At 34.0% G+C, this 16591-nt stretch overlaps 1 protein-coding gene across 14 annotated transcripts in view; it reads right to left on the bottom strand.

The window, feature by feature from the left end:
* The window catches only part of LOC103056925 (cholesterol transporter ABCA5), an 83017-nt gene that overhangs the window by 54780 nt on the left and 11646 nt on the right, over positions 1–16591 (bottom strand). For all 14 annotated transcript variants that reach the window (XR_015795729.1, XR_015795728.1, XM_088138318.1 and 11 more), the window contains 7 exons: positions 13560–13764; positions 12576–12737; positions 11195–11292; positions 7815–8044; positions 4530–4671; positions 3303–3491; positions 693–840 (listed from right to left, as the gene is read on the bottom strand). Coding sequence is in view for 12 of the 14 variants with exons in the window: in XM_088138318.1 (XP_087994444.1) it covers positions 693–840; positions 3303–3491; positions 4530–4671; positions 7815–8044; positions 11195–11292; positions 12576–12737; positions 13560–13764 (1174 nt within the window). In the remaining 2 variants the exon portion in view is untranslated. The remainder of the gene's footprint in view (positions 1–692; positions 841–3302; positions 3492–4529; positions 4672–7814; positions 8045–11194; positions 11293–12575; positions 12738–13559; positions 13765–16591) is intronic.

Genomic DNA, 16591 nt, shown 5'->3' on the forward strand with positions numbered 1-16591 from the left:
TATGGCTATGTACTTCCCCTACCTCAACGTATAGAGAGATTTTCTCTGTTAATACTGGGAGTTTTTTTGGACTGGAATATAATTATATGCACATCATCCCAGTTTAAATAGAATATCAAATTCTGATTTGCTGACAAGCTAAAACTAAAAAGAGACATCTGAATGTAAATTATTATTTATTGATCAAATCAACAGCTTCCAACTCAAGAGAAAAACTGTGAAAAGAACAGTTATGACTTCAAATATTTAATCAGTTGCATGTCTGATAATGTATAAATATATTGTTGTTCCTTGAAGTGCTTCATACACTTATTGCGGTGTTTCTCAGAGTGACAAGGGTTATGTAAATTATAGTGACTAAACCAATTATCCTAGATCAGGCTTATTACTTGTTAATTTTTTAAAAATGAATGTAATGCATCTGAAATAAAACCACAAGTAGACATAAATTTAGCTTTCAACAAATTTACGAGTGCTATGAAGCAATCATACTATAGTTTTGTATCAATTAATCAGACTGCAGAAATTCCTACACAGAAAAGCACTGATCCTTCATAATGTAGGTACTGCCATTTAATATGTATAAAATACACATTGTTACCAAAATATCTTATATTTGGAATTCAGTGCAGATCAATTAAATGATTATAGTTAATTCAAAGCATTTTTCTTTGTCAGAAATTCAATCATACCTGGAATAACTTGATCCAGATAAACTGCTAGTAGTAGATAAAGCATACTGTCAAGAGCCAGGAGCAGTAGAGCAATAATTAGCGGATAAGGACCATAAGTTAAATTTGAAAAAGCAATTCCTTCTTCATAATCTTCTAAGTGCATAACCTGCAAGCAAATATAGAATCTGAATATTATAAGGAACAGCATTATAGTATTAAAAATATTAGGGAAGCATAATTAACATAGCATTCCATTACAAATGAACAAAATTTGGCGCATAAGAATTCTTCCATCTTAGCAATTAATCTGAAACCACTTTATTCTCAAGGATTCATCGCTGATCTGGTTTGGCTTGGATATTTTAGATAAAACTACAGTTTATTAAGATAGCTATGTTAGTAAGTGAGTCTAACTCCAATCTTATAACCATAGGATTTCAGGGCATTTCAGGTATTTCATTTCTTTCTGAGAAATATCAAGATTCTGGATGCCTGCTACAGTACAGGTGGTCCCCAGATTAAGAATGCCCAGGTTACAGATGACCCATAGTTAAGAATGGAGCCTACCATGGCAAAATTTGAGTTAAATACACAATGGTTCGAGTTCATTACACAATACTACTTACTCAGTATATTATTGTACTATAATACTGTTCCAGCTTACAACTTAAGGACAGACCTTGGGAATGGAACTTCTTAAACTGGGGACTACTTGTATTTATAAAGGCAATGTCAATTTGGGAAGATCTATTCATTCTCTCCTTCCCACAAATAAATATCGTATGTGGCGATGTTCTGAAATGTACTCTTACTGTTGTCACAGATTTAAATATTTATGATTTACATGATTTATGGAACATAAATTATTTTATTTACAATCCAGACTTTTTTGCATGGTATGATAAGTGCAACTTGCAATACAATGTATTTTATTCTCAATTCTTAACAGTAATGTTCCAGGTGGCCAGATGGTTAATTTCTGACAAATACTGTGAATTCCCAACTCTTAATTTTTCTTGGAGCTGCTAAAGAGATCCCAAACAGTAAAAGAAAAATGTTATGAACATTTAATACCTTGCTGTTTAGGAGACAGGAATAAAGGATTCCGAAACTTATAATAAGCAACAGCAAAAATGTATTCATAAAGTATCTTGTGGAATGTGCTGGGTGTTAATCAGTAGAAATTTAATCAAAATAACCAAAGTTATTACAGTACTTAAGATGTGTGTGAAAATTTCTGAGAATTTGAAAATATCCCAGATGTTAGCTTCACTCACACTAAGTTTTGTATTTCTGAAGTAAATTCTTATCTTCAAACTCAGCAATTAATACTTATATTAGAAATAAGCACACATTTTACAGGACATGTAAGCATGAACAAGTTTTCAAATGGTCATAGCCTTTTGTGCTGCTGATCCACACCCAAATTTTGCTGACTGCAAAATTTCAAAACCTGACTATGTTGCAACCTTACTTGTTCATCTGAAATGTCTTCGTATAAACTAGTGACTGTCATGAAAAAATATTAAGAGATACAACTGATCAGAATAGAGCATGCAAACATTTACTGTAGAAACATCTTCCAGAGAAAAACAGTATTTATTATTGTTGCTTATTAATAAACCTATGACCTAAACTTATATCAAAAATAAACTGTTTCACAAAGGTGTTGTTGATAAAGCTCTTTAACAAGATTGTGACTAATAATAATTTCCTACATACAGGTAGTCCCCAGCTTACGTCCATTTGTTCAGCGACTATTCAAAGTTACATCAATACTGAAAACAATGGACTTACAACCAGTCCCTGAGGTTCTGGCTGCCAGTGTCCCTGCAGTGATGTGATTGTGATCCGGGCACTCGGGTGCCTGGGTCATGATTATGTCGCAGTGAGCCAAGTCACATGATCTCCATTTGTGACCTTCCCTGCTAGCTGCCCACAAGCAAAGGCAATATCAATGGGGAAGCAAGTTGCCCCAGTAAGTTGCTCCTGCCGCTTTTTCTCCCAAGGAGCCTGCTACGGAGTACAAGATCCCAAAGAGTATGAGACTATGAGATCCCATGGATCTTGTACACCATAGCAACCCCTGCCTACCCACCCTCTGTAGCCTGTGCCCCCGCCCTCTGCTGGCCCTCCCGTGCCACTACCAACCTGTCCAAGGCCTCCACTGGCCCTCTTGCAGCCCCTGCTGACCTGTCCGCTTAATGACCCACACATCCTGGGATTATGACGGCAACCTGGACTGCCGTCGTTAAGTAATGTGGTTACATGATGTCACACTTTACAACCGCATCGCTTAGCAACAGCAATCCCTGTCCCAACTGCTGTCGTAACCTGAGGACTACCTGTACAGCGCTAACTAAGGAATCTGCTGTCCATCAGTTCCTATTCTAAGATTATTAGTTTGTTACAGAAATCAGTCCTGGTTTAAAAAACAATTAACTGATGAAAGAAACAGCAACAAACAAGTAACATGTTCACTTCAAGTTTAGAATAAGGCAAATACTGCCTCTGTGTCTGTCTTTCTCTCACTAGTGTCTATAGCTGGAATTTGAACCATGGAAGCATAGCTCTTCATACAAACGTGTATATCATTGTAACAATATGCAAACAAGATATTTTACTAACCTGTGCAACACCAATTAAAAATGTGCACTGACACAGAGGGCTTAGCAGCCACACAAAGGATTTTGGAAAATCCTCTAACAGGACAATCGTCAGACCCACAAAACCAAAAGCCAGAGTTGACAAAAACTCAACTGTACCAACATGTTTTGATTTTTTGAAAAGAGGAGTCAACATGAATGCAAAGAAAACCTAAACAGAAATAAAAACAATTATTTCAATGCATTAGAAACTTTGTAGTAAAATGCTGAAATGGTCTTTTTGTTGATTGTTTTTTATTTTGCAACAATTAGAATCATATGACTTTAACACAATAAAGGCTATTACTAAGAATATTTTCATTGGGGCCACAGGATTGGGTTTTTTTAAAATGTTCGAATTAGGTGTTTTGGGGTGTCTCTTTTTTCATGTGTTGTCTTTTTTTATGTGCTACTTTGACTAGAGGGTTTAAAAGTTAGATATGACCAATGCATTTCTAAATCTCTACAATAATCTGGCTTTCATAGAATGTAATATTCAATTTTACTTTGATCAAAAGTACGAATATAACATGCAATAAATAAAAGTACTCTACTAAAGGCAATATTTGTTTTCATTATGAGATGAAAAAATAATATCCAAAGACAAATTTCCTTTTCAAACAGAATTTCTTCCAGTTATACTTCTAAGATCAGAAATGTCAGTGACTGAGACACAACTGAAGTCATGATATCCTTTTTGATTTTTTTAGTTTTGTTAATTGATGTGTAAATAATAAAGAAAATAAAGATAGCAGTGTGCTGATTGTATAATTTGCAAACTGTTCCATTACAAGAATGGGTTACAAATTCAACATACAGTACCAAATCAAACACCAGTAAAAAGCTAGAGTGCAAACTTAATTCCATATAATAATGTCAAGTTATTAACATAACTTTAATATTAATGCCTTACAGATTATATAAGTATTTGTTATTAATAGTGATGTCTGTAAACATCACAAAACATTACATGTTTGAAGACAGAAAAACACATAGGTAAATCAGAAACTACACTCAAAACAAAATGAGACACAACATTTGTCAAAATATATAAGCAAATAAAACTGCATCAGACCTCTACCAGCTATCATTCAGTGAAGAGAAAAACACAGCAGTAGCAAATTGTTTAAGTAGGTCAAAGAAGACTCTAAAACATAGTATTACCAGTATTGACAATATAGTAACAGTGAGCACACACACACACACTTACGGAGGATATTCCATACAGGAAAAAAAGAAGAAATATCACAAAGCTGCTACTTTTGGGGAAAAGCGAAGAGAATGTTGCAATGATCGACATGAGAAGAGACATGACAAATATCAGACTGGTGTACAGTAGGACCCAAGACAGCCTAGAAAAAAGAAGCACAAAACGAAGATTCATGAATTCAAAGCCATCTATATTACTACACAAAGATTACTTACCTCTGCTTCAAGGATCATCAATCTTTTCAGGCAGCAGGCACCATCATGCTATTTTGCACAATGTTGCAGACACCAAAAAATAAATTTTAAAGATTTAAAAGGTAGAAATCACATAAAAAGGTATTTTATGTAATAACACAGAAATCTTGCAGTATTTGGTTATCTGGCAAGACTTCAGCGAGGTTTTTTTTAAAACTGAGGATTCAAAGAACATTATTCAATGGTGTCATAGGTAATAAAGTGCCCATTATTGCCAATCCATGTTCTAGCTCTTTCAAAAGGCATCTGTGCAATTAAAAATGTGAGTCTTGTGAACAATTTGGGGAAGTCCCCTTTAAAGGAAATTTTGTAGTGTAGAGTTTTAGTCAAAGATCTCTTGCTCTAGGCACTTTCATGGACAGTATTATGTGTAAACTAGACCAATACAGTTTGTTCAACAAACTGTGTTTATAACAAATTATAGTTTAGTGCAATGTATGAATGTAGTCATACTGTTTGTGTAGTCCCACTAAGAACACAGAGGTGCATATTCATGCAACTTAACATATGTAGAAGTCTAAAGTTTTACAGAATTCTGCAATACTGTTAATACAAAAGACAAAAACTTGCAAATATCTAGGCATCTAACAGGTAACTATCTAGTAGGATTCTAAAGTCCTTTGGAAGTGATTGAGAAAAGGTGCCCTGGAGAGCACAGAAGCATGAATAAATCACCTGTCTGTAAAGTCTCTTCCTGGTAAAAGATGCTGATGTTTTAAAGAATTGCAGACATTCATACCACTGCATATTCCAAAACAGTTTTTGGAAAGCTAATCCAAAGTACTGTACAGTTCTAATATCTAGTTGCCTAAAGACATGATTGATCCCAACAGAGTAAGCAACAGTAACTAACATTAGAATATATTCCATAAATTGAATAGTAGTTGTTTTGTGACTATCTAGATTTTTCAAGAAAATAGAGAAGGATTACACTTAAGACCTGTCCTTTACTCAAAAGTGTCATTGCTCTGTGAACTCCCTTATATAATATCTTATAATAAATTTCATTGGATTTTCCAAAATTAAGTTTAAGACTCTTCTAAATTCACAAGAATACAAATGTATTTTTTCTGTGTACCTCTAATATATATATTTTTGCACACAATTTTGACTTAAAATATGCTAAATAGTGTGTGCTAATATAATTTGTTTTCACACATGAATTTTGGAATAAAAAGAGCTCATAATTTTACCACAAATGCTGAAATGAATTCCTTAAGACTATAATGTATACAACTAGTCAAAATCCTTCAAAAATGGCTATCGTAATTATTCTTTCTTTGAACATATTATTTGATTCAAGATAAAGATATACTCAGACAAACAATAAGTGTTTTAAAAAGTAATCTGGTCAGAACCACAGAGGTAAGGTAATAAAGATGTAACAATGTATCAAGACTACAACAGAGTTAAACTAGGTATTCCCTTCCCCCTCGAAATAATTCCCAAAATGTTGGTCTACGGGAATTTTGCTTGGGGTTTCTTAGAATCCTGCCCAAACTCAATTAAAAGTGTTACAAATAAAATTACCAGAGTTTTCTTTATAAGGACCATTTATAATCTTCAGTGTATTCATCTTTTAAAAATCTACTGTAATTCTAGGATATGCTACGGTATTTGTACCTTTGCCTATTGTAAGATAGCAAAATCTGAGTGTATGTTCAATGCCATGATGCACATACACAAGAGGCAAGGCTTTTTGGGCAACAGCATGATGCTTCTTTCCTCAACTTCCACCCCATCTTACAGACACTGTTGCTTCTACTTAAGGCAAGGCTTCCTAGCCTTCTTGACACCTTGGTTTCCTACAGCCTAGAAGACATCCTCTCCAGCAGCCAACACTGTTAGAATCAGGAAACAGCACCAGATAAACAATCCTTAATCAAGGAACCAATAGAAAAGAAAACAATACCCTAATCAAGGAACCATCAAGGAGGATGCCACACCCCCACCAAGAATGGTAAGGCAAGCGACTATATATAAGCAGCCAGCAAACCCCACTCTCCCTCGCAGTTATGATGTTACCTAGCCTGGTAATGAAACATCTGCAAGAAAACAACCAAGCTCAGAGAACACCAAAAACCCAACACAGAAGCATCTGTTGAAGAAGGACTTACCATTGTCCGCTAGATAATACTTTTCTCTCTGCTTAAAATAAAAACAAACAAACAAAAACCCTCTCCAGCTGCTGTTTTTTTCATCCAGAATGATTCATTCTGGAGGGAAACATGATACTTATATAGTAAAAGAGCAAGAGAGAGACTGACTGACTGACTGACTTTTAGGAATGTTCTTTAGAGGAAAAGATGGCTGTCAATAAACATAGTTTCTTTTTTAAACTAGACTGCCCCAAAATATTCCAGAGGAAGAAAATGGATAAGCCAACTCTATCAGCATTAGTTACATTTTTTAAAAAAGGGAGAGGAAAGCCTATGCAGTTCCACCATTCAAATGCTTCATGCCATCCACTTTACAACTGACCTCCATTTTAAAGCTTTATCATGCATATGCACCCTAAATTTAAACTGAAATTTCAACAAAGAATTTGCACACAGCATTAATGTTGCAGAATCTTTTCAAGCATACAACAGCCTGACAGCATCAACCCAAAAAAGCAAATCAGTTGACATTTAAAGAACCATCTCTAATAGCCATGTAAAACTTTGTACATATTTACAAAGTAACTCTATTAGCATTTATAAATACACAGTTATGACAGAACAGATATAATTCTGATCAAAGACTGCAGAGCATTTCAAATATCAATACTGTTTTCAAAACTACATCTGATTCTTCAAATAGTTCAGTGTTCAAAATGTGTCACGATACAGCCATGTCTATCCAATTTTAAGAAACAGCCTAGGAAAACTTGAGAGCAACCTGAAATGTTTTCTACAAAGAGAATTTGTTTTATCTTAGGAATAGATCACAATCAAGATGATATACGTTTTCTCCCATGCTGAATGTAATCCAATTGTATAACTGAACAGTATCTGTTGTAATTACTGAAAGACCTAAGGAACTTACTCACCAAAAGGCAGTGTCATGAAGCCCCATTATCATTAAAAATTCTTTTAATTTCTTCTCTTTTTCTGCCACAATATGGATTGCCAAGTAATAACCAAAGGGTGAAAAGGCAATCACTAAGTAAATCAGAATGACTGCACGGGGAAAATTATCTATTTCCAAAATAGCAGATTCTCCCATCATGACAGCTTTTGTTTGTTCCAGTTCTTCCAAAACCGAGTGATTTGTCTTCAGCTGAAAAAGGAAAAGGACTGTTAAAAAGCATTTTTTGTATTGCTTCTGCTAATAAAGAAATTTTATTTCCAAAGCCATAACACAATTTGTAATATCTCTGTTTTATCTATTTTATATCTCTACACAAAGTATTTTGAGTTTCACAAAGGAGTTCTGGTTTATTTTACGTATTTACTTCTGCTTTAATGGTTGTTTTTTTTCTGTCGGCTGCTGAGGTTTTAAATGAAGGAAATGTGGGATAAATAAAATAGATACTACAAAAGACATCTAAACTCCAACTTAACGTCCTGGCAATGGCATCAAAATGGCACATGTGAGAAGGAGACAGAAGCCTCCCCCCCCTTTTTAATATTTGTCGCTCAAACACATTTAAAGGGGCAGGGTTTCACTTGCCACTTTGACAGCATTGGCAGCCCTCATGGATGCCCCTGGTCCTGGTTTAACCACTGCTTAGAAAACTTCAAAACTGTATTATTCAGAGCAAAATATTTAACTATGTCAAGCAGGGAAAATCAGCTCTTTTGTGTCAGTGAGTACATTAGGAAAGTTAACAGCATGTTGTGGGCATTCTCAAAAATGTTTGCCTATGGGAAGTTTTGCACATTCACAAAGCAATGGTTGGGTGGATATGCACATTTAGAAAAAAAGGCCTGGGCTGCAGACATCCACCATTTTTATTTTCTAAAACTTCCTCTTGTGCTGATGACCAATCCAGAGAGATTCTTGGAAGCAAAGATGAACTTGATGCTGGTTCTCTGCTTTCCAATACATGAACTTCCCATTAATTTTATTTTAATTGAAGTAACTTTTAAAATATAGTCATTTTTGGTTCATTTCAAGGGAGGTGCTCATGATACATTGGTGCTCATTGGCACTACCTGCCCACTCTATTATAAAGAAGGGTCAAAAAAACTGACCATCACTGGGGCAAACGTGAAGTGCAAGCCTCAATTACTTACTATCCTGGAATATATAATGAATGGGAAAGAGTTTGATTTCTGGCATTATTAAATCCCAGAAACGTGTTAGATATTAGAACACAAAGGACATTTAGGGAATCCTTAAGGAGGTAATTTCCATTCCATGGCCAATTCAAATTTCAGATGGCAGGCAATACAATTCTATATTTATATATCACGCACAAAGCCAAGCGCTAAATGTGAGATATACACACACACACACAATATGTGTGTGTATCCACAATATATACATAAGAAGTTAATATGATAGCAAAGCAAGAATACCTAGATTCTCATGAACATGTTATTATTATTAGTTTGAGGATATTTGATTATGATGTGGACTTTGTTAATTTTTATGGGCCTACTAAAAAAATTGAGTCTTATTTCACAGATGTTTTACTAAGCTCCATATTATTCAATTTGATCATTTAATCATTGCTGATAATTTTAATATTGTGATGGATTTTGAACTTGGCCAAAACATTCCATCAAAGAATATGTATTTATACCAGAATTGGAAAGCCTTTCAGACTTATTTGCAGGAACTTAATTTAATAGGTATCTGGCATAAATGTATAAAAGTAATTGTACATTTACCTCCTATGCTCACAGATGTGTTCCACATTTAATTATTTCATTTAGCCTTCATTACTGGAATACGCTTCAGAGTCTTCAATTAATTCTATTGTTATATCTGATCATGCTCTGATTACATTAAGTTTTCAATTTAAAATGTTAAGTATCCTACAGTAGGTGGTATTTCAATATTTCTCTGTTAAAGGTGATTTTTAAGTTACATTATACAATTAACCTTACAATTTTTTGAAGTTACATGTGACTCATCCATGTGATACACTGAAGGCCTGTACAGTTTCATTATTGCTTATGAAATCAGGAGGACATAAGACAAAAATGTTCTCTATCAACAGATGGAAAACTTGGCTAAAGAACACTTAGTGGATTAGGCAAAAAACCCTATGGATCAGACTTACAACACATTTATATTAGTCACATTGCAGCTGGGTGATTTTTAGGCTGATCAGGTTGAACTTTCTTTGAGGACACTGAATTTGAATTACTGGTAATCCAGTGAAAAAGCCATTAAATTGTTGGCACATCGTTAGAAGCAAAAGAACCAACAGAATATAATTTCTGAAATGGTTATAGTTGATAGGTAGAGGCTGTCAGATTCAGAAGCTTTTAATAATCAGTTTTTCCCCCCTTTTTTAATCAGTCATTTTATAAACTGGATAAGGGGGAATCAATATGGTATTAATCACTTGATGAGTCAGATAAATATTCAACAGTATCACAAAGTAATACTGATATTTTGAAAGCACTTTAAGAAGTATTGGAATTGACTCAATCATTGCAAAATGGATCAGTTTCTGGTCTGGATGGTTTCCCAGTGAAATGGTGTAAACTCTGGTACTGGAGAAGACCTTGGAAATACCATCAATAGCAAAAAAAAAAAAAAAAAGCCAAAACAAAAACCCCCAAATGTATCATAGAAAAATCAAATCAAAGTTTACTCGAGGCACTAATGACCAGGCTCAAATTATTTTATTCTGAACACATTATGCCAACCTAATGTTGGGAAAGGCAGAAGGAAAGAGAATCAGAAAGTCCTGGTCAGTGTACAGTTGGGAGATCTGAAGGGTTAGGTTAGAGAAGGTAATCCTGGAGAAAATCTATCTGTGGTCCCCAAGAGTCAACAAGGACTTGAGGCTAGATAATGAATCAATCAATCAATACAAGGACACACAATTACACATATTTCTTGTGAAAATACACTATCCAAAATATACTTTGTTTAGTCACATGCGGCATCACAAGAAAAAGAATTTTATATCCAGATACTAGTTATGAATATTCAATCAAAATTCAGTCAAATGTTTTGGTGACTATCACAGGTGCTCAGTAGGCAGTGATCCAGATTTGAAGAGAAAACCATAATTTGGAGTAGCACCAGGTGACATTCCTTCAAACATTAAGGACTAGTAGGAAGTGCTATGCGCCATGTGTACTAAATTATCTACTGTATTTTTTCAAATTCAGATCACTGCACAGCCAAACTCCTCACTTGGACAAAGCATTTTGCCATATAAGAAAAAAATAAATAAATACTGTACTATACATTGACTAATACAATGAAATCTTGAGTTATATGCTGATCATTTACATTTACCTGTATAATTGCTGCATCAATGCAGATCTGGAGAGCCGTAAATCCATATCGCCAGTATGTTTCAGCTTCACATATCTTGGAAGGGTTTGGACAACTGGCTGTAAAAGATTAAAAGAAAAAGAAAACAAAATATTTTTGCTTATCTTTGCTAATTCCAAAACATCAAAAATAAAGTTTCATATAAAGTTTGCCATATAGATTCTAATGCAAAGAGTTAATTATTTTACCTTCAACAAAGTAGTTAACATGCTGGCATGAATAAACTGGCCTATAATTTCATACCATGACACAAGATTTCACATAAAATATTGGGGGAAAGAAACTGATATTTAACATAGCCTTCTTTCAAATAGGCACTCATTAATAAAACCAAAATGAAATTAATTGATAAAACATTAGCAGCATATACTATTGCTCTTTAAAGTTTGAAAATTATTCACATAGTTGAAGCTGTAATATAATGAAGTGAAAAATTAGTGAAAAATAAAAGATACAAGCATAACGAAAGCAAGGGTGCAGCCTGAAACATTCACATTATCTAAAATCATATGGAAGGATTAAAAATATATTACTATTAGACAATTTTGTCATCTTATAAAATTAAGCAGTACATTCTTCAAATCTTCATTTCCAACCCAATGACATAAGCTTCAATTTATATCTTTAAACTGCTTATATCACCAGGGCTGGGGATCCTAGGGGACTGGTGAAATCTTACGATGGCTTCATCACTATGGTTGATAATTGCTCTCTCCCGTGCTGTATGGCTTTTTATTTTTAATAATGTCTGTTTTAAATTTTAACAGTGACTATTTTTATGTATTTATTGTTTTTAATTTATTATTGTACACTGCCCAGAGTCACTTTTTGTGAGATGGGCAGCTATATAAATTTGATAAATAAATAAATAAATAAATAAATAAATAAATAAATAAATATATAAAAAACACCCATACTAGGGGTTTGCGGATTGGCTATAATCTAATTCCAACATTCAATCAGTTTTGGATAATCATTTCAATTCAGTAATTCAAACTGCTTCAGAAAATCAAGTTGATTTTATTTGATTTTCTAAACTGATTCAGACACATCTAATCAAGCCATTTAGTGGATCAAACTGTCTTCAAATTAAATGTCCAACATGTATAATATACAACATCTCCATTTACAGTATGTTTGAATGACTGCATGCCTTTACGGAAACAAAAGAGCTGGAAAGGTTTTTTACACACATATGGAACTTATGGAACTTTGGAAGTATCTAGAAGTAATATTGTCAACTGAGAAATAAATCATGATCAGAAACTTGCAAAAGATCACTCCTATGTCAGAGGAAAATTGAATTGTTGCAAACCTTAATTTGTATATACATATAAAATACCTCTCGATTCCACGTGAACTGCAGACACAGGAACCTTTGTAGGAGGAAATCTGAGTTGATACGACATAGAATCCTTGAAAATTACACCCACAAAGTTTCGAGGACTACGAAATGTAGCCTCTTGCATTTCTTGCTCAGTTAGAAATTCTTCAGTAGTGATTCCTATAAAAGAAAAGTATTTCTTCTAATTACTTTGATCTCCATTATTTGTACTAATAGAAGTGCAATCCTGTCTGTAACTATCTCATTTATTAATCATAGAAAACTTTTCTGTTTACATATAACATTCAGGCTAGGGTATATCTGAAGCTATTAATGCATAATCAACTTAAACTGTGAAAAGTGTGGGATCTTTTAAACGAATATAGTAACATACATTTGCAAAATACAGAAAACGTTTTGGGAGGATCAGTCTAAACCTACAGAATAGAATTCTGTGTGCCTTAGGTTGTTTAAAATGCATGGGTTTTCTACCCAACCTACATCATGGCAGGATTCTTTCACTCATGAGGAACAATGGCGTAGGAACTGTTCTGCATTAAGCAATTTGGCTTGTTCTCATGGAACTTGCTGAACTACAAATGAAGTTTTGATCTGCAGCCTCTGAGCCTCCTTTCTATTATCAGACATGTGAGATTGGGGCTTTTATTATTTATTTAATCTATTTATTAATCACATTTGTATCCCACTGCAATCACAGGAATCTTGATGGCTCACAAAGCAAGAATATATATAACAAGTTATTGATCTGGGGCACCAATAAGAGGTATATTGCTAGAATAATTTCTAGAAGAAAAACAAAAATAAACAAATGTGTGTTAATATAAAAGAATGCTTATGAATATTTATTATAAAATAAGAATATGTATGCTATTTCATGGAAATAACGTTTCATGCATTTTTCCAACTGCATCTTCCTAGTAAATGCAAGAAAAAAAAATATAAACACTTATATGGGAAGACAGAATAGTTTGTTTATAATACCTTCTGTAAAGTATTCTACAGACATTTTGTACATGATTTTTCTTGTCACATTGTTCACTGGTGTGTAGCCAACAACAAACTCAGAGATACTGGAGTGATCCACAGAATAAAGATCAGAATCAGGCACCTCATCATATTTCTTATTTGGATACATCATGCTCATTAATATTAGCCAGAATAAAAAGAAAAGTGGAAGCAGTATTTCCTGCACAAATAAAATCAACAAGTTAAATGGGTAACACTTAGAAACAAACACTTACAGCCATGTACAATACTCTCTGAAACAGAATGCCTTTCTAAAAATCTGTTTAACATTATTTCAGTATTTAACTGTTGCACATCTGTATACTTGTATAGCATTCCCTAATCCTGTCTGCTATTCTCAACATGGCGAGAGAGAACTTCTCTCTGAGTAACTTGAATCTAGACTTTTTCAGAACCTAGAGTTGAAGATGGGACAGGGTTAAGTCCTTCCCCCACTCTATTGTAGGCTGGGAGTTGATTTAACTGGCACTTAATGGGCATAAGTACAGGCTTATGGAAGATGGAAAAAAAAAAACATGTGTGGTCAACAGATGCAGAGCTAAGTTGAAAAGGAATAGCATATAGGGAGACTTGTTTCTTTGCCTCTATCCTTGGAGCACCTGTTAGGTACAGAGATAGTACAAGACTAAAGCTGGAGAGGAAAAATGAAGTGAACTCTTTCCCAATGGGCAATTTTTTTCTGGTCTCATTTGCCTTACAGCAGGAGCTCAGGGATAACATCTACATTCTGGCAACAACAAATTTTGGCTGGCCAGTAGACCAGGCAAAGTTTGTTAAATTAGTATACTTATACAATTAAAATAGAACATCTAATGTTGAAAAGATGTACAAACTGCAGTTCGATGCTCTGCTTATGGTCTTAACTTTCCATGGCAAATATGAACTACATTTGATAGAACAGATCACTATACATTACACAGATAATTACACAAGAATAATCATATCTGAAAAACTTCATGTGCGTAGATGTTTCAGTGTTATATAAAGCTAATATGAATAGAACGGTTCAGCATGCATTATTCAGTCATGATTACATACTTGACATAAGGAACTGAACAACTGTCCTAGTATGGAAGTGCAATATTACTAAAAGGGGAGCTTCATGTCCATTTTTAAACATCCCTAACTCAAGACTGGAGTTATAATCCATATTGTACGTTCAGTAAAAATGGATATGCTTGATCTGATAAAGCAACGTGATAGATACTCTTTATACTCCAGTATCTGTATCAGTACAGGTAGTCCTCAACTTACGACCACAATAGGGATCGGAAAATTTGTTGATAGTGTGGTCGTTAAGCAAGACATCATGTAACCATACCCGATTTTATGAGCTTTTTTGCCATAATCATGCGGATGTCAAGTGAATCACATGGACATTAAGTGAATCTGGCTCCACTGATTTTGCTTGCTGGAAGCTGGCTAGGAAGGTCGCCAATGGCAATCTTGTGATCCCGGGATGCTGCAACCATCATAAATACATGCTGGTTGCAAAGCACCTGAATTTTGGTCACGTAACTGTGGGGATGCTGTGACAGTCGTAAGCGCGAAAACTGGTTGTAAGTCATTTTTTTCAGCACCATCATAACTTTGGTCACTAAACAAATGGTTTTAAGTCAAGGGCTACCCGCATCTGTTTTTATTTTTCTTTTTTAAACAGAAATGAAAACAAAGAAAGCCCATGGTCCACATGATTATCCAACAGAATGGTATAACGCATATACTGAATTTTTTGTTCCCATATCACTGGTGATATATAATGAAACATTTTTGAATGGAGTTCTCCCCTCTTCTTTTTATGAGGCTCATATAAGTGTAACATTGAAGCCTAGCAAAGATCCTGTAGAATGTATAAGCCATTCCCTGATTTCTTTATTAAAGTGGATATTTAAATCTTCCCTGCAACTCTGGCACTGAGAAACAAAATATATTACCAATAATAATTCATCCTACACAATTTGACTTTATAAAAGGCTAACAAGCTTCAGATATTAGGCTGCTAATTAATATTTTAAAAATAAAATCAGAGAAACTGGATTGCGCAGTAGTTGTTTCACTGGATACAGAAAAAGCCTTTGATGTGGTACAGATTAAACTTTTAATATGTTTTGGTGAGATACAGATTTCCCTCCAGTATAATTTCTTGTATTAAAATATGGTATTTTAATCCATCATCTACTGTGATTACAAATAAAATTATTTCTTCACCAATTAAAATATCTCAGCAAAGATTATTTTTATCTCCTCTCATTTTTAAATTGATATAGAAACCATGGCATTCCTTTCCAATGTGTATTCCCCATTGTGCACCTGCTTACTCTCTTGTAATCCCTTCCTCTCCAAAGAATGTAAATACAAGTATCAATTCCCTTCTTGCTAATTCTAAAAATGCAAATTTGGCTGGCCCCATCAGTCAATGGGGCCTGGGGTGCCATATACCAGTGAGCTGACACTGATATTCACTTAATAGTTTAATAATTTAGTATTTTCAGTATTTAAGTATTTTATTCACAAAGTGGTTTTACAGGTCAGTTAATTAGCTTTAAGTACTCAGTGTTTTTAGTACTGTATTAGTACTCTTTGTATGTGTATGTGTATTTAGTTCAATCCATTTCATTTCTATCAATCATTTTTTAAAAAATAAGTATCTAAATTTGAGCTCTGTAACCCTTTTACAAAAACTATAAAATGATGGTCAGTTACTATCATAAATATACTATCACTAATAATATTTGATATATTACAGGTATAAAATTAAAAATTATTTTTAAAAAGTGAAAGGGTCATAGTCATAGTTACAATCCCTAAAAAAAAAGCTGGTGCCTAATATATGTCAAAAATATCACATTTCACATGTCCCAAAATTTATTATTGGTATGCAATATATAATTTATACAAATTCTGTCATTGATGGAAGTTTCAGCCTTTTTTGCCAAGAAAAATGTGGTTGTTGCTATTCTAATGCATCTTTGACAAAACTGCATTAA

This window comes from Python bivittatus, unplaced genomic scaffold, assembly GCF_059951505.1.
Source record: "Python bivittatus isolate LINGU-HERP-01145 unplaced genomic scaffold, Pbiv_v1 ctg000220_np1212, whole genome shotgun sequence".
NCBI lineage: Eukaryota > Metazoa > Chordata > Lepidosauria > Squamata > Pythonidae > Python > Python bivittatus.